The sequence below is a fragment of the Oryx dammah genome, unplaced genomic scaffold (assembly GCF_014754425.2).
Source record: "Oryx dammah isolate SB20612 unplaced genomic scaffold, SCBI_Odam_1.1 HiC_scaffold_21, whole genome shotgun sequence".
Lineage (NCBI taxonomy): Eukaryota > Metazoa > Chordata > Mammalia > Artiodactyla > Bovidae > Oryx > Oryx dammah.
The window spans coordinates 42942324-42961504 of record NW_024070205.1 but is presented as its reverse complement, the minus strand read 5'-3'; the positions used below and the strand labels follow the sequence as shown (position 1 = coordinate 42961504).

Here is a 19181-nt window from a genome sequence, read left to right as displayed (position 1 = left end):
AACTTCCTCTTACAACATGAGATTAAGTTAAAACACTTTAGAAGTAACTATTAAAATGTTAAGGTTTTAAATAATTTGTGTGCATGTGTTGGATTAGGACTAAATACTAAAAATAAAGGGCATATGTTAATAATTTATGTGAATCTACCTTTCAGGGGAATGGGATTTCTGAAATACAAGGTTTACGTTAAAATCTGTAATGAAAGATCCTGGACAGATCAAACTTTTGGGCTCCTTCTATATAAAAAATTGGGTCTGTTATTTCTAAAAGCTGTTTGAAAGTTTTAAGTCTGAATTTTATTTTGAAATGCCACAATGTAAGTATGCCCTTACCACTTTGGTCCCATGAAAAAAAAAGATTAAATTTTCTGATAAAGGGAAACTATTACCCTACAGGTAGCTTTAAAGATGTTTTAGAAATTAATGGGAGTCCATGACTAGACACATCTGTATCAGTTTAAAAACAGGAAAAGTTGGCCATTGAAAAATTTTCTCTTGAAGCACTAAGGCTAACAAATACTCATGTAACTAAACAACTCTCAATTATATAAAGGATGACGAGATAGCCTGTGGATTTTAGCTCCTTTCCTTTTTCATCTTTCAGCTACTCCCTCCTTACATTTTAAAGCATCTCTTCTGAAGCTAAATAGCAGGAGACTTAGGTAAAACTCGATTTAATTTTGTTTTTATCAGTCTAGCAGCTGTGGTGAGACTACTTTCAAGAACTTGGAAACAAGAGGCATATGATTGATCAGTGAATATATATGCAAAAGTGCCTTCAAAACAGAACATCTCACAACAGAACAATATGACCGCAATTCTATCTAAAACGTGATGATGATACTGAGAAGAGAGTCTGTCAGCCATGTTGGCACAGAATAAGCTCTTCAGAGGCAACGCTGTAGTAGAACCAACCCAAGCAACTCCTTGGGGTGACTTATAACATCATCAGGACTACATGACCACTTTCTCAGGCTTGTCCTCATTGAGGAAGGGGCCTTAACAAAGGTTCTGAGCCTGAAGTTATTATATATTCAAACTGCAAAACTATTTTTTATTTCTATGATCCATAAGCAAACGTCTAATTACTGTTTTGTCATATGACCTGCCAAAAAGACATTAAGTTTATCTGCTTGATAGTTATACTTTCATTGTAAATTGACAAATGGATATTGTTTTTTGTCATATGTTAGTCACATTTTTCGATAAGAATTATGTATCCCCATGTCAGTGAAAGTAAGACCAAACCTTGAACATCAGAGTTTGAATTTCCAAGCCTGCAGGTTTACTGTGATAAACTTCTATTTATGCACTCAACCCAGTGACAACATACAAGCCGATTTTTTTGAAGTTCCAAGAATTTGAAATCAACTCATAAAATGAGTTTTTCCAAAATTATCCATCATGTATCACAGATCAAATTGCTGTTTAAAGAATATTTGAAACATTGTAACCAGTTTGGGTGATACTCTCACATTAAGTCCTACATTATTTTGTATTATGAAAGATCAATCATATCTCTACAATTAATACCTTCTAAATAAAATTCACTCTGAAACAGAATAGTTTGATTCTTTAGTCACTTATTTGGTTCTAAAATAGTGGGGAAGTTAGACTTCTGGGGATGCTAAAACCTGGAGATAGATATTCTTTTGGGACATGTGGACACTTTATTTTCTCCCTTGGCTTAAAGATGTAGCGTTGTTAATACTGAATCTGGTTCAAAACCAGGAGAGCCTAATATAAGTTTTCTGAAAAGAAGCAGATAGATTATATAAATTCTGCTGGAAAGGGATAGACACATGAAAATAAAAGGAAGTGTCACAGCAAAAACTGGCTTTTCATAATCCACTAAGACTTAAGAGTACATAGTATCAAAGCCACTTGCATGCTGTCACCAGGGCCCTTGCGAACCAAGAGAAACTATTGTGATATGCCGTACCTGCTCTTGCCCTGTATGACCAACCTACTTCAGACAAGAGTTCGTGTATTTGGCTGTTTATATTGGAATTTAATCCAACACTTGCATGTGTGTTTCTGTACATAGGTATTCTCTTCCTGGTACTCCTAACCTATATAAAAAAGCTGTGTGTTTCTTTAGATTAGAATACGCCACTACTAGACCACATTTTCTTTACAAGACTAATTATGTGGTGTCATTTAACCTTTACCCTCAACATCCAGATATCATATTTTAGGCCTCTCAATTAGAAAAATACCAAAATGCAAATATTGTTTCTTGAAAATATATAATTCTAAAGAGAATGGCTACTGTTTGCTGTGGAAAGACACCTAGGAAAGGTAAGGCCCCCTCTAATCCATTTGCTATTAAGTTTCAAGTCCCAAGAACAATGATTTTGGGGTACTTAGAAAAATAGTAAGTTCTTCCTAAGTAAAAACATATACTTAAAGTTCAAATTAAAACCACACCTAGGTTTTATTTTTAAACAATCATTTAGAGATCTAATTAGCATTCAGCAAGCAAAAGACTAAATTTCCTGTAATATTTACAAGGCTTCAGAATAAATTTTCAACAGCATTCATAGAATTCTAAACTTGAGCTGATTCAGAGAGGGAGGGAGAAAAGAAATCCAGCTATGACAAGTGATGCTCCACATGCAGCGCATGGCAAGGGCAATGGCGGCCAGCGGGAGTCCTAGGCACTCCGAGGCGCTGCCGAGACTTCTGTGCCAGAGAAGACGGCATTCCTGTAGAAACAGAAAAATCACCTACCTCTGGCTGTTTGTAGGCTTAATTAGTGCGTATTTGTAAAGCACTTTGAAATCCTTGGGTGAAAAGTGCTGCATAAGTGAAAAGTATTATCATTATTTTATTAATGTTAGATAAAAGCAATGCAAGTTTTTTCTTCTTTGAAATTTCCATGTCAGCAAAACGAATGCAAAGCAAATAATGAATATGTTAGTGGATACTGCAGGAAAAAAAAAAGGATACACTCAAGTTCTCTTTTCATAGACGCATAGTATCTTTGACTTGCAAACATTCTTAGAAATAATCTATTCTACCCTTTCATTCACAACACCCTTGACAGGGTCTATACAGTTCCTGTCATAACACCTCCATCAAACTACACTGTCAAGGCAGTTAGCCCCTTTCTATAGACACATCAAACTTTAGAAAGTTCTTTATGACAGTGAGCTGAAATCTGGTTCTATTGGTCCTAGAATTACCTTCTCAAACCACACAAGAAGTCTAATTATTCTTTAATATGACTACTTCACAACTCTCATTTAATCAATCCTCATGACATGATCTCTAAAATCATTTGCTTTCTAAAGCATTTTGATTTTTTTTTCAGTATTTATCTTAAAATAAGCTGAAAAGAAGGCAGTACTTATGTGGTCTGAAACCAGCATAGAACATAAAAATGAGATCCTGTCTCTGAGTGTTTGCTAATATAGGCCCAAACTGTGTTGATCTTGAACAAAAATTTTAAGGTGTCATTACCATAATATGGCTTACGTTGACTGTGTATGTTACAACTGTGTGTAATATACACATGGACACACATGAAACTGATAACTTAAAACTACCATGTTTAATTTCATGTTTTTAGCTTGGGTCTGTCTTTGGGGATTCTGTTCTTCCTATGATAAAATCTTTTATGACAATACATTTACAAGTAGGAAAGTGATATATTAATTATCTATCTTTGTGATCCATAAGATAATACTGAAGGCTGGAGTTCTTTTGGGATTGTCAAGTGAAAGGATTTAGCATTTTTTGGAGGAAACAGCTCCAGGATATTATAACACTGTATAAAATAATTTAGTAATAGTCTTCTAGAACAGGTCATTCTTTTTATTAATTACTCCAGTATACTGAACATAGAACCGAAATCAGTATGTTTATCTTTCTAAGTAGACTGTAAATTTATCATCAGATAAATTTATAATTTCAGCTTAAGTATGAGTTGTCATGGGAAGTTTATGTCTATATCCTTTGTACATCCATCCATTCAAATAGTACCTAAGTTTCTATAATGTGCTAAATATAGTGTTGAGAGTCAATGTTAAAAACAAAGGATGTGGTGCTTGGAAGGCAGTAAAATAAACAAGACATGGTCCCTGACCATGGATTGGCGGCAACTAACACAGAAACAAAATCTGAAAATATGCTGTGTTACCCTAGTACATTTATAAATTACTACAGAGGAGAATAGGATCAAATATTTAATATAATGTGAGAGTATACTAAAGGTTGTATAAATTGTTACAGGAGAATCTCAAGAACTAGAAAGGCTTTATAGAAAACACTTTACCTTTTAATGTATCTGTCACTTCCTGACATAGTGATTTGTTTTTGTCTTTATTTCCTATTAGAATGTAAGCACCATGAATGGTAAGAACTATCTTATCCATTGCTCTCCCACTAGCATTTAATATTGTGTCTGACATGGAATGGGATTTCAAAAAGCATTTGATTGCATGAATGGATGAATCTTAAAGGAAAAGCAGGATTTCACAAGTGGAAAGAGAGAATTCCTGGTAATGTGACAGCCTGAGCAAGAGAAAAGGCTGAAGAAGAGCAAACGATTTGTTATGGTTAAAGTCTTAAGTTTGCAATGGAAGCAGTAGCAGGAGATAAAAGGTAGAAAGAGGGAATTTTAAGACTGGATTTTGAAAGCTCTTCATATGCCACATGCATGTGTTCAAGCTAAGTCACTTTAGTTGTGTCTGACTCTTTGTGACCCTATGGATTATAGCCCGCCAGGTTCCTCTGTCCATGGGATTTTCCCAGCAAGAATACCAGAGTGGGTTGCCATGCCTTCCTCCAGGGGATCTTCCCAACTCAGGGACTGGACCTGCGTCTCTTAATCTCCATATTGGCAGGCGTGTTCTTTACCACCAGCACCACCTGTGAAGCCCTCATATGCCACACTAAGAATCAAATACTTCCGGAGAATTGTCAGTGGTTTTTAAGAAGTGAAACAACTTACTTCTGTGTTTTAGAAAGATAACTGGGGTGACAAGCAGTTGAGAAGCAACAGTACGGGGAACATTTAAGAGAATATTAAGGCTGTCTATATGTGAAGTACCGCAAGTCTGTAGAGGCAATGGCAGAACTATGATCAGATACACTACATTTCATGACAAAAAGGTATCTTTTCTCTTTTGAAATGGATTTTTAAGAGATACCTTTACTATTTGTTAACTGAGAATGAAGAGAAAAAATTTCAAAAATGGCCAAAAGTTTGAAGCTATAGTTAACTGGAATGAAACATTTTCCCTTTAACATGGGGAATATGTTTCATCAAATAACTAACAGGCTGTAGTACTCCATGTATTAATAGAAGAAATCAGATTGTAGAAGCAGTTTGTCTTTTTATTGAATAGGAAGATTATTCTGTTATTCTGGCAGAGAGAAACATATTTTTTTCTGGAAATTCATACACATAGCAACAAGAGAAGTGTGGCTTGAATGAGATAATGCCTATAAAACTATACCTAACACTTGTATTTGTTGCTGTTGTTGTTCAGTCGTTAAGCCATGTTCAACTCTTGAGACCCAATAAACTGTAGCCCGCCAGGCTTCTCTGTCCATGGGAATTCTCAGGCAAGAATACTAGAGTGGGTTGCCATTTCCTTCTCCAGGGGATCTTCCCGACCCAGGGATCAAACTTACGTCTCCTGTATTGGCAAGTGGATTCTTTACCACTGAGCCACCTTTGAATACAATACAAATGAGCCACATTTATATGCATTATAAATAATGATGCATTATTTAATCAAAATCTAAGTGTGTGCAATTTACAGATCTACCACTAGATGGAGAGCTTGCTTTATCACTGAGTACCATTTTTACAAAGTTTGAAAGCAAGCTTTATCAAACTTAAGCTTCTCAGCATATTTAACATTGACAGAATGTGGTTTCCATTGTTTTTTCATATAATTTATATCTTCAGTTTATATATTTTATATAATTTAGTTAAGCAGTTGAGTTAAATAGGAATCTCTTATCATTCATTTACAAAGTTTTGTGAATGAGGCCTATGAAAAGAACAGAAGATGCTGATTGTCCCAGACACTGAAAAATGTACTGCCTTTATAATGTTAAAGTACTACTGTCACAGGAAAGCTTCTAAAATTATCATTTAACTTGTCAATAACACTTTGTTTCTATAAGTGTATATAGAGTAGATAGATCTTTTAGGTTGCTTAAAGGTGTTACTTTTTGCTTTTGGCTTGAGCCTTTGTATCACTGAAAAAATGAGTAGAGTGAAGCAGTCTTTTAATGAGTTTCACCAATACGTACCATTTAGCTGACACTTTCCATTTAGTTTTCTTTTAATCTTTTATATGTATGATTGTCACTTATTCCCTTATTCTGATAAAATTAAATGGCTAGAGAATCTTAAAAAATCATATTTTTCATGAAATCAAACTAAGCAATATTTTCCTCAAAATTAAGGGTAAATGATAGTAGGAGTGGGAGGTTGTATTTAATGTATAAATTTGGAACTTACTAAAAATTGTTTTTGGAAAAGACACCTATCAGTTCTAAGGGGAAAATACCACCTCAGGGACAAATCCTTTCAATTTAGTTACTCTACTGAGATGCTTCAGATAAGAACCAATTTGTACTAATGATAGAGAAAGCATGTGTAAAATAGTCATTGATTCATTTCAAATGGAAAGAAGTTCCATTTCATGGACACTCTTCTAATATCATTCAATTTACACTTATTATACATCTTAATATGTTATTTAACCCATCTACAAAGCCTAGTTTAATTATATTTTTCATGTGGAGATATTACAGTTGATACTTTTTTCATATTATATTATCTGGCCCTTTTTATTTTTAAAAAACTCTTACAATCTCATTTAGATTCTTATATTAACTCTAGTTCTTGGGTATCCTAGGTCTTTTGCCATTGCTTCCGACATTTCTTCATGACAGTCTCTTTCTTCATGAGCTTCATAATTTTTTACTGTGTTCAACTTTAGGTTTTTTTGTTGTTTCTTGCCTGTCTGCTAGCTGTTGAGTTTGGGAATACTTCTACTGAGAGGTTCCAGATTTATCATACACCAAGGTCCTGGGATTTCACTGTCCTGAAACCATTTGAAAGATAATTTCTTGACTTGGGATTTCCTGAACTAGATGTATAGTATAAATTCTGACCCCACATTTTTGCATGGAGCAAGTGTATGATTCCTCTCTCTCATGAGTGACTATCTTCCCTATCTAAGTCCCTATCTAGGGTCTGAGGGCAGAAGACAAGTTTTAGTTACTTTTCTGGGCTGGTGAATTAAAATCATCTAGTCCTCTTTTCAACTGAAGAGAAAAAGGCAGCTCTTTGAAATTCCAGGCTCTATGCAGGGAATTTAGAATTTCGTTTTATCTTTCTATACCATGTAAGCTATACCTAGTTCAATATTCTTGTGGTAGTTATCTTTTGTGTGTGTGTCATGTAGCGTTATATTCTACCTTTTCTATATCTATATAGGAAGGGGTACCCAAGTCAGGTCAGTTTACCATCTTGCTGGAGTCCCTTCTACTTTATTCTTATTAATCTGCTTTGCACATCAAAGGAAAGAATGTATAAGTCCTATATTTCTGTGACTCAAAACTGGCTTTCTTGAACAGAACAATGACTTGAAAGAAATGACTGGAGCTGACAGAATATATTTTCTTTTCTCTTATCTGTAGCAGTGTTGTAGCGCTCTAATAGGTGCCTCATAGAAGTTGTCAGATGTGACTGTGATGCTGGAGTTAATTCTTACTGAAACCTGTAATGGTCTCAAAATTTCTATAGCAATCTTTTAATAAAAGTATACCATCTTGTAATCTTTAACTTGAATTTCTTCAAGTACAGGACAGGACTTCTTGAAATTAGCAGTTCTATAATATCAAGCAATGCCTCAGTTCACACTACCAAATGTTAAGGGAACTTGCTGAGCTGCTTAAGTAACCCCTAGGTCAATAAACTGAGTCATTAGCACCTCTTTTAAAGAATTGTTTATCTGTTACTGGTTCAACATTTATATAATCTGTCATAATACTTTGGTTTTTTTAAGGTACAAAAATTACTGCTGTAGGCTTAAAGTAGAGAGTTTAAGTAGCGATGTTTTCACAGTGATAGTTTGACCATACTGTCTGGTACGGAGTGAGTTAAAGCCTGAACACCACAGCTAATTACTATATAATGCTAACCTTAGTTGCTGGTTCATTTTGAGACTCTTTAAAATATGAACTGTGTATTTTACCCCTATGCACTCTCTTAATGATTTGTTTTTTTAGACTGAAATCACTTCCAGCCATCAGTTAGGCTCTTGGTCTCTACATATGCACTTCTCTAAGCACAAATATTTCTTTTTCCTATTGGTCTGCCAGCTCTGTCAGAGCAAATTTCACTTTAAACTAAATGCTATGATACTTAAAACCTCTTGGATTACTCAGGCTGCTAGTGTGATCTATGACCTTCCAAGAATGACAGCTGAACTTTCCAATTTGCTTATACTGCTTGGGGAACTAAAAGCACATGCCAAGGAGAAAAATGTTTCTGATGTTGAACAGAGAGGAGAGTTCTTGTTGGAGGTGGGAGCAAGAGACTATTAAGTACTGAAAAATACTAATAAGAAATGAAAAGAAACTAAACACGCTGTAAAGTCTAAGAGCTCGAGCGTAATTCAAAAGTTAATGCTGGCATTAAAAACTTTTTAGTCCAGTTAAAATATGAATAATGACATTCAGTTATGAAATTTAAACACCAACCAGAATCTTAGGAAGATAATGCACTATCAAAATGAACAAGTTCAAGAGATGGAACCAAAATGATCACAAATACCATACCTAATGGGCTATATCAACTCCCCATCATTCTTTATAAAATGCACAGAAACCTGACATCTAGATATAATCGAAGAGGTAAGGTAATATCATATCTAATATTCATGCTACCCATACTGACATATCAGTCTCCTCTAAATTAAAAATTAATGTTATGCTTCTGGTAAAATCTGGTCTCCAAAGTCCTTAAATAAATTATTAATACAGTTTGGGAATATTTTTATATAGTTTTGAAACTTTTAACTTTCTTTTACTACCTTTCATAAGAGGTACAAACACGTTAGTTGTAAAAAAAAAAAACTTAAAAATCTTATCAAATATATGTTAACATAAAGTTTCTAATTTATGCCCTACGCTATTTAATTATTTGTCTCAGTAATTTTTAGGCTTCAGTTCAGTTCAGTTCAGTCGCTCAGTCGTGTCCGACTCTTTGCAACTCCATGAACTGCAGCACACCAGCACTCCCTGTCCATTACCAACTCCTGGAGTTCACTCAGACTCATGTCCATCGAGTAAGTGATGTCATCCAGCCATCTCATCCTCTGTCGTCCTCTTTTCCTCCTGACCCCAATCCCTCCCAGCACCAGAGTCTTTTCCAATGAGTCAACTCTTCGCATGAGGTGGCCAAAGTACTGGAGCTTCAGCTTTAGCATCATTCCCTCCAAAGAACACCCAGGGCTGATCACCTTCAGAATGGACTGGCTGGATCTCCCTGCAGTCCAAGGGACTCTCAGGAGTCTTCTCCAACACCACAGTTCAAAAGCATCAATTCTTCAGCACTCAGCTTTCTTCACAATTCGACTCTCACATCCATACATGACTACTGGAAAAACCATAGCCTTGACTAGACGGACCTTTGTTGGCAAAGTAATGTCTCTGCTTTTGAATATGCTATCTAGGTTGGTCATAACTTTTCTTCCAAGGAGTAAGCGTCTTTTCATATCATGGCTACAGTCACCACTGCAGTGAGTTTGGAGCCCCCCAAAATAAAGTCTGACACTGTTTCCCCATCTATTTCCCATGAAGTGATGGGACCAGATGCTATGATCTTCGTTTTCTGAATGTTGAGCTTTAAGCCAACGTTTTCACTCTCCTCTTTCACTTTCATCCAGAGGCTTTTTAGTTCCTCTTCACTTTCTGCCATAAGGGTGGTGTCATCTGCATATCTGAGGTTATTGATATTTCTCCCAGCAATCTTGATTCCAGCTTGTGCTTCTTCTAGCCCAGCATTTTTCATGATATACTCTGCATAGAAGTTAAATAAGCAGGGTGACAGTATACAGCCTTGACGTACTCCCTTTCCTATTTGGAACCAGTCTGTTGTTCCATGTCCAGTTCTAACTGTTGCTTCCTGACCTGCATATAGGTTTCTCAAGAGGCAGGTCAGGTGGTCTGGTATTCCCATCTCTTTCAGAATTTTCCACAGTTGATTGTGATCCACACAGTCAAAGGCTTTGGCATAGTCAATAAAGCAGAAATAGATGTTTTTCTGGAACTCTCTTGCTTTTTTGATGATCCAGCGGATGTTGGCAATTTGACCTCTGCTTCCTCTGCCTTTTCTAAAACCAGCTTGAACATCTGGAAGTTCACGGTTCACGTATTGCTGAAGCCTGGTTTGGAGAATTTTGAGCATTACTTTACTAGCATGTGAGATGAGTGCAATTGTGCAGTAGTTTGAGCCTTCTTTGGCATTGCCTTTCTTTGGGATTGGAATGAAAACTGACTTTTCCAGTCCTGTGGCCACTGCTGAGTTTTCCAAATTTGCTGGCATATTGAGTGCAGCACTTTCACAGCATCATCTTTCAGGATCTGAAATAGCTCAACTGGAATGCCATCACCTCCACTAGCTTTGTTCGTAGTGATGCTTTCTAAGGCCCACTTGACTTCACATTCCAGGATGTCTGGCTCTAGGTGAGTGATCATACCATCACGATTATCTTGGTCGTGAAGATCTTTTTTGTACAGTTCTTCTGTGTATTCTTGCCACCTCTTCTTAATATCTTCTGCTTCTGTTAGGTCCATACCATATCTGTCCTTTATCAAGCCCATTTTTGCATGAAATGTTCCCTTGGTATCTCTAATTTTCTTGAAGAGATCTCTAGTCTTTCCCATTCTGTTGTTTTCCTCTATTTCTTTGGATTTTTAGGCTTAGCAGCCCTCAAATTACTTTTGGCTAATAAAAATCAAGTGGTGATTGATAAAGACCTTTTTTCATAGCTAAATCAAACTAAGTAATATTTTTATAAAATTGAGGGCACAAATATGGATACTAGAAACTATAAACAAATTAAAAGTACATGTTTTTAACGATTCTAAATGAGTTTATAATATCAAATATACAACAAGCATTTCCTAACATTATTATGACATTGTTTTTTAATAAGATTTATTCTTTAAATTCTATAGTGCTTTACAATTTTCAAATTTCACACATATGATTTCCCATGATCCAATAAAAACACCTTTGCCCCCATCTATATCTTGCCCCTCCCCTCCCCCTTCCCTCTGGTAACCACTAGTCTGTTCTCTATATCTGTGAGTCTGCGTTTTTGTTTTATTCACTAGTGTGCTGTATATTTTAGATTCTGCATAGAAGTGACATCATACAGTATTTACTTCTTTGTCTGACTTATTTCACTTAGCATAATTAAAACATATATTGGGCAGTGATATATAGGTATTTTCAGCCACTAACTCAGTAGTTTCAGTAATCCATACAGGTCAGATAAATATTCAATAGTTATATAGTGCCTTCTAGAGCACTTAGGATCTCAGAACATTACATAATACACCAATATTGCATTTAGCACTAGAAGAACAGGTACTAAAGTAAATCTCTACTCAAATTTATAAACCTCTTGGTTCCCGAGAATGCATTTACTATATTATAGGTCTGTACAAAAGAAGGTAAATTCATTTTCTACTTATGTCTAAGGCTAATTTTCGGTTGTCAAGATACAACCTGATTGAAGCCATCCTGGTCAACCAGGTTGCAGTCTTGTGATGATGAAACAAGGTATTTCTAATATTTTCTTCATAGGATGGGGCTAAGCACCTTTTGCAAGAACTGACAAACAAATTCAGTGCAGACTGGAATGCAGAAGTATACGATTCTAAAGATTACTTTTCTGACTTGTGTCCCCTTACTATATTTTAAATTGAAGTTATTATTTTCAAAGCAACATAAGGAAACACACTTTTTTTCTTTAATCACTGATGTAAATGGCATTTTTCCCTTGTGATTATGTTTACAAATTCAGCAAAACAAACTTAAGTATGAGCTTATCAACAACTCCTGCATTTTATTAAAGTTAGTGGGGTGTGATGACCTCAAAACGAGAATATCTGGATATGATTTCTGTCTCTACTGATATAACTTGTTTTGGTCTGTATCTGTAACTTTCTTTGTCATGACTTTTTTTGTGTGTGTGGTAAAATAAGAATAATGGCTATCCCTTTTAACATCTCTCTGCCTTGAGATTACTGTATTTCCAAGTCTCTTACAAGAACAGTACAAAGACTCTTATAGCATGTATTTGGTGTTGTTATTGTTATGACATATGAAAATGATAGAGCCTTCCCTAAAAATACTTAAGAAATTCTGGCTCCTGCCATATAATCCAGACTGTTAAGAGATACTCTATCATACTTGGCATGCTTCTTACACATGCTTTCTGTTTGCCTTTACAGAGCTCTTACATAATTCATAAAGATTTATGCCAACACATAGGCAACTAATTGTTGTTGCACTAAAATAATGCCATGGCCAATCATATCGTTCTTTACCATAGTGAGACTGGACTGCTTATATAAATAAAATTATTCAATCAAAATCCTTCAGATGCTATGTCAAGATTGAGGCAAATGATACAGCACCTTTAGGGATGAATAATATGGGGAAAGTCTCTTTACACGCTTTTTCAACTTATTTTATATTCTGGGAGTTTATTTTGAAAGTAGTAAATCAAGGATAAAGTTTTTAGTTATTCCACACAAATCATCACTTCCCACATTGCATAAGTTCCTGTACTTAGGTTTACTGCTACAGTGCTGGCTTTTCTTTGAAAAGGGCACAGGGTTATAAAAGTGTTTAGGGTGGGTATTTTCATTCTGTGATGTTCGCTGTCTTGGGATTGTGCCAACATGACAATATGGGATATATAAGCAAAGCTGGGCAACTATGAGGAGAATTCTTCAGAGAGATGGAAATGTACCATACATTTCTGAGATCACAGGCAGTACAGGGTTTTAACTAGTGTTTCCAACGGGCACATAGGTATATCTATATTAGTTATTTCAAGTATAAAGGACAAGGAAAGATTAAAAACTGATTAAAAATGATGGTGCCCACCTGCTGATGGAAAATACTATTTCCTTGCCCCAGATTTTAGAAGAGAAAGGCAAGATGCAACTGTAGGATACTGACATAGTTTCTGCTTTCCCTTAGTATATACATGGAATGAGTTGAGCTATAATCACCCAATATTTATAAAGCCCTTAAAATCCAGAAATCTTAAAAAAATAAAACATTTTGAGACTTTTAAGAATTCCTGCCTTTTACTACCTCAAAAGAGATCTCAGCATGGAGTTTAAGCACCCATGTGAATACAGCTTTATGGGGTTTCTTGTATCAGTTTAAGTTATAGTTGTAATTTAAAATTTTACTTGCCTAACTATGATCATAGAAGCCTCCTCCCATCCTTTCACATTTGAGGGGCTCTAAATTAGCCACTTGAAATTGTCCACACAAATCTGGATCCCTTTTTAAGACTGCTTTGCCTTTTAAGTTCTGACAGGCCAATAAAGAGGTGCTTTGTTTTTGGCTGGAAAAACCTGAAATGGAAAGAATTTCTGAAAAAGTGGGATGTATCAACTTTAGATAAAGCTAAACAAAAAAGACTGGCTTAAAAATATATTAAAGTATGTTATATTATTTGATACAGAATGCAGACTTATGTTCACAAATGAGATGATATTCAGAAAATCATTAACTATGCTCCTCTCTATATATCTATTCAAAAGACTATTTAAAACCTTTAATTTTGACTATAGGCACAAGAAAGTATTTGTTGATTATGCCTCTCTAGTCTGAAATATGTAGCTTTTATGTAAAAACCAACATAGACATACATAGATTTTTATGTTCACCAATAATTAACTTTAATGATAAAAGTATAAAGTTTAGAAAAATACTAATCATTCTTTTCAAATACAAAAACAAAGCATCATTTGATAATAGATTCTATAGCAGAGTGTCACATTTGTCTCTCTGAAGTAGATCTGAGTTATATTTAGTTGGCAGAGCCACTGAATACTTAATCAGATTACCAAGTGATTTGGGCTACCACTGAAAAACTTCATATTGGCCTAAAATTCCTACAAGTAAATGAAGGGGGTGATAGAGGATGAGATGGCTGGATGGCATCACTGACTCAATGGACATGAGTTTGAACAAACTCTGAGAGCTAGTGAAGGACAGGGAAACCTGGTGTGCTGTAGTACATGGGTTTGCAGAATTGGACATGACTTAGAGACTGAACAACAATAAAATCTACAGGATTATAGCTCATAGTTAATCCCCTGAATTCCAGAGTTCCCTTCCATAACCCTCAATGGAGGCTTACTGCCTTTTTTTAAAAATGAGAAAATCTAATGCATTTTAACAAATCTAAAACTCTTTCACTTAAAATTTTTCAGAATTCATCAACAGCTATGATAACAGCATTAAAAAAAGTTCAAAGACTAAACTGTTTTATCTCTCATTTCCTTGGGAATATCTACCTACCTATACGTACCTCCTTCCTTCCCTATCTACCTTACTATGTAAAATGAAAGCTTTCTACTGAGTAAACCTTTGCTCATGAGATGGGAGACATCAGAATGTAACATTTACATCAAGCTCTTTGACACAATGTCTCTTCAAATCTCACTATTCAGATTATGTTTTGTAGGACACTGACATGTTTCTTTTTCTTCCAAGGAGTAAGCGTCTTTTAATTTCATGGCTCCAATCACCATCTGCAGTGATTTTGGAGCCCAAAAAAATAAAGTCTGACACTGTTTCCCCATCTATTTCCCATGAAGTGATGGGACCAGATGCCATGATCTTCGTTTTCTGAATGTTGAGCTTTAAGCCAACTTTTTCACTCTCCTCTTTCACTTTCATCAAGAGGCTTTTTAGCTCCTCTTCACTTTCTCCCATAAGGGTGGTGTTATCTGCATATCTGAGGTTATTGATATTTCTCCTGGTAATCTTGATTCCAGCTTGTGCTTCTTCTAGCCCAGCGTTTCTCATGATGTACTCTGCATATAAGTTAAATAAGCAGGGTGACAATATACAACCTTGACGTACTTCTTTTCCTATTTGGAACCAGTTGGTTGTTCCATGTCCAGTTCTAACTGTTGCTTCCTGACCTGCATATAGGTTTCTCAAGAGGCAGGTCAGGTGGTCTGGTATTCCCATCTCTTTCAGAATTTTTCACAGTTTATTGTGATCCACACAGTCAAAGGCTTTGGCATAGTCAATAAAGCAGAAATAGATGTTTTTCTGGAACTCTCTTGCTTTTTTGATGATCCAGCGGATGTTGGCAATTTGACCTCTGCTTCCTCTGCCTTTTCTAAAACCAGCTTGAACATCTGGAAGTTCACGGTTCACATATTGCTGAAGCCTGGCCTGGAGAATTTTGAGCATTACTTTACTAGTGTGTGAGATGAGTGCAATTGTGTGGTAGTTTGAGCATTCTTTGGAAGAAAAGCTATGACCAACCTAGAGAGCATATTCAAAAGCAGAGACATTACTTTGCCAACAAAGGTCCGTCTAGTCAAGGCTATGGTTTTTCCAGTAGTCATGTATGGATGTGAGAGTTGGACTGTGAAGAAAGCTGAGTGCCGAAGAATTGATGCTTTTGAACTGTGGTGTTGGAGAAGACTCCTGAGAGTCCCTTGGACTGCAAGGAGATCCAACCAGTCCATTCTGAAGGAGATCAGCCCTGGGTGTTCTTTGGAAGGAATGATGCTAAAGCTGAAACTCCAGTACTTTGGCCACCTCATGCAAAGAGTTGACTCATTGGAAAAGACTTTGACGCTGGGAGGGATTGGGGGCAGGAGGAAAAGAGGATGGCAGAGGATGAGATGGCTGGATGGCATCACCAACTCGATGGACGTGAGTCTGAATGAATTCCGGGAGATGGTGATGGACAGGGAGGCCTGGCGTGCTGCAATTCATAGGGTTGCAAAGAGTCGGACATGACTGAGCTACTGAACTGACTGACTGACATGTTTCTAAAGAGGCAGTCTACTACATAGGTACAAAAAGCTGTTGTCTGAATCAGTCCCTCCAAAGTGCTTACTGTTATAATGAAGTAACTGAATTCTAGTGAATCACCAGACCATTAAGGAGCAGTATTATTAAACAGCCTATATAAAACTCAGGAGGTTGTATTTTAATAATAATGTGATTCTTTGCCAAATATTGCACTGCTGAGTTTAAAATGCAAAAATATTAATCTGTTTACTTATTTGTCTAAGAAAATTCATCACAATATCTTTAAAAACTATTTTTATTTTTTCTGGTTTTGAAATATTATTGACATATAATATTGTCATTAGATTATCTTCTTTTTTCTTCTGGAAGAAAATGTTAAAGTTATAATCTTTTGTAACAGAAGTTAACAAATATCATGCTCTTAAAAAAGTGTCTAAGATATTATGGCATTCTTCTCTAATGATTAATTGGTTTTGTCTAAAGATTAAGGACAAGTAAAAAATGTTTAAGACATTTATGTCACTGGGACACACACACACATTTAATCAAGGTGTGAGAACAATATAAAAGTTGGCAGGAACATGTAGAAGACCACTGATACATAAAAACTGACACTGTACTTAGTATTAATTATTTAATTATTTTTCTAAGCCTGATAATACTATTACCTTTAAAAATCTTTTTAAAGAGTGAAATAAAGAATAATAAATAGGCTACTTTAAGTCATTTCAAAAAACTATATTTTAACCCTGAACTATATATATCCTTCTCAATGGGAAAATGATTATTTCTTATTGATTTCTATCCTTTGAGCCCATCCAAGTGTTTCTAAATTAAAAAGGTTACTGAATAAAATAAATTTTAAATGTTAAAAATAAAACATTAAATGTACATTCTTACTTCAATTGTATTTTTATTTAATACTCTATAAAGTTATCTTCATTCATCATCACAGAAGCTTTAAGTAAAAATTAAAAGTATCTTTTGGAAATAAAATAATCTCCAATAGTATATAATCTGTACTTCTGATAAACTGATTATCAACAGGTCAACTAGTTAAGACCCAATAATAAGAAAGTAACAAGATCAAAAACCTTTTATTAATTTTGTATATGTGGTAAAATTTGTTTCTATAAAACATAGGCTTTTTGACAGTGAAAACTAATATAAAACTTGTAATATTGGGACATTACAAGTTTCTTTTGACAATAAATACAAGTTTCTTTTGACAATAATTTTTTTAAAGCAAGAGAAAGCTTACATTCAGTATAGATGGTACTTTTCAGTATAGGTATATTCAACTGGATATGTGGTAGTGTAACACATGTGCACTAAGATATTCTTAACTCAATCATAACAATCAAGGCAATCACCTTTATATATACAAATTACTGCAATTAAAAAGGCAGTTTTTTATGTTATGTAAGTTACTAAAAATTTTCCTATTTAGCTTAGGCTCCTACCAACAACTTTAGAAGACCTCAAGCACATAATACTATATATACATCTTGATTATATATTTAATAAATACTACACATTGTGCATTTGAAATGATCTGATTTACATTTTAAAAAGATCACAATGGTTAGTCTGGGAAAAAAATGGATTGCAAGAGAAGGTAAATATGGAAGCAGGGAGGTCAGGAGGCTATTCTGAATGGTTCAGGTGACAGATGATGGTGGTGTGGACTAGGGTACTAATGGTGGATATGGAAAGAAAAAGCCAAGTTTGAGACAGTTTAGTAATGAAAACAACAGGACTTGCAGATGATTTGCACTGGAGATAGTGGTAATAGTGAAGAAAAGGGAGGAACCAGGGGAAACTCCAAAGTTTATGGTTTGAACTTTGGTTGATGGTGACATTTGCTTAAGTGGAAGATTAGAGCAGGCACCTATTTGCATGTGGGAAACCAAAAGTTAAGTCTCATGATTTTACTAAACATTCAATTGGGTATGTTAAATACAAGAATAAAGCTGGTGCTCAGAGGAGAGGTATCAGATAAAAATACAAGCCTTTAGATAGTATTAACATTTAATGAAATGGGATCTGGATGAAATCCTCTATCTAGGTCGTGGGTGCAGTTAAGAGAAGAGGGCTCCCCAAAATGATAGGGATAGAGAACAGGGTCGAAGTTCTACAGTAACCAGCATTTAATGGTGAAAAGGAAGTGGCATATCCAGCAGAGAACACTGGGAAGGAATGGGGAAGATCCTAGAAAGAAAGTTAAATGGGGTGCTTTGAAAGTTGAAAAAGGGCCAGTTTCAAAAAGTAGGGCCTGGACATGTGTGTCAAACACTGCGGAGAGTTAAAGAGGAGAAAGGTCCATGGATTTGGCAATTTGAAACTTACGAGTGTTCTGGACAAAACTGGAGAAACAGAAGAGTGAATGAGTCTTTTGAGATGTACCGTATGAAGGTGAATGAGTCTTTTGAGATGTACCGTATGAAGAGAAATGAGAAATGGGTAGAGGCTGGAACGTGATGTTGGGGCAAAGAGTTTAACTTTGGAGATTCCACACTGAGTTTATATGCAGACAGGAATGATTTAGTAGAAGGGAGAAGAATGATGACATGAAAGAAGACCTCAGGAAGGCAAGAAGGGATGGGGTTCCAAGTGAAATGAACCAACTGCACTTTGAATAAAAAGGCACTTTCTTCACTGTAATAGAAGGAAGAGAGTGACATGGAGTAAAAGTAAGAATAGACACCTGGAGGTAAGGAGATAACCTTGGGCAAGCTGCTTAACTCAATAAGCTTTGGTTTTCCTAATGTCTCCTTCTCTGAGTTGTTGTGAAGATCAAATTAGAGAAGGGATATAACAATAGCAATTAGCATACTGTCTGGCACTCAGTAAATAAATTTCAATAAATGCCACATTATCATTAATCAGCATATTTCAAATTATAGACAGATTTGAAACAACTTTAGAGAATAACATTTTAAATAATAGAATAAAGACTAAGTCAGTATGGCATTGAAGCCTGCATGTTTCTGTTCCATTCTAGCAATTTCATTTAAAATTGGACTGGATGGTTTATGTTATAGAAATGAACTTTTTGGAGCAGTTTCACTCATTTAAGATTTTTCTTTCATTTTTTAAAGACCAA

The 19181-nt window shown here is 35.4% G+C and overlaps 1 protein-coding gene across 4 annotated transcripts in view; it reads right to left on the bottom strand.

Annotated features, from left to right (window-relative positions):
• KIFAP3 (kinesin associated protein 3) overlaps window positions 1-19181 on the bottom strand; it is a 146109-nt gene that overhangs the window by 1475 nt on the left and 125453 nt on the right. Inside the window, exon 20 of one of the 4 annotated variants that reach the window (XR_005724992.1) lies at window positions 13481-13644. The exons of 2 other annotated variants lie outside the window; for them this stretch is intronic. Coding sequence is in view for 1 of the 2 variants with exons in the window: in XM_040263541.1 (XP_040119475.1) it covers window positions 2756-2801 (46 nt within the window). In the remaining variant the exon portion in view is untranslated. Of the gene's footprint in view, window positions 1-2733; window positions 2802-13480; window positions 13645-19181 lie in introns of all 4 variants that reach the window. One more of the 4 variants, XM_040263541.1, reaches the window with a different exon arrangement.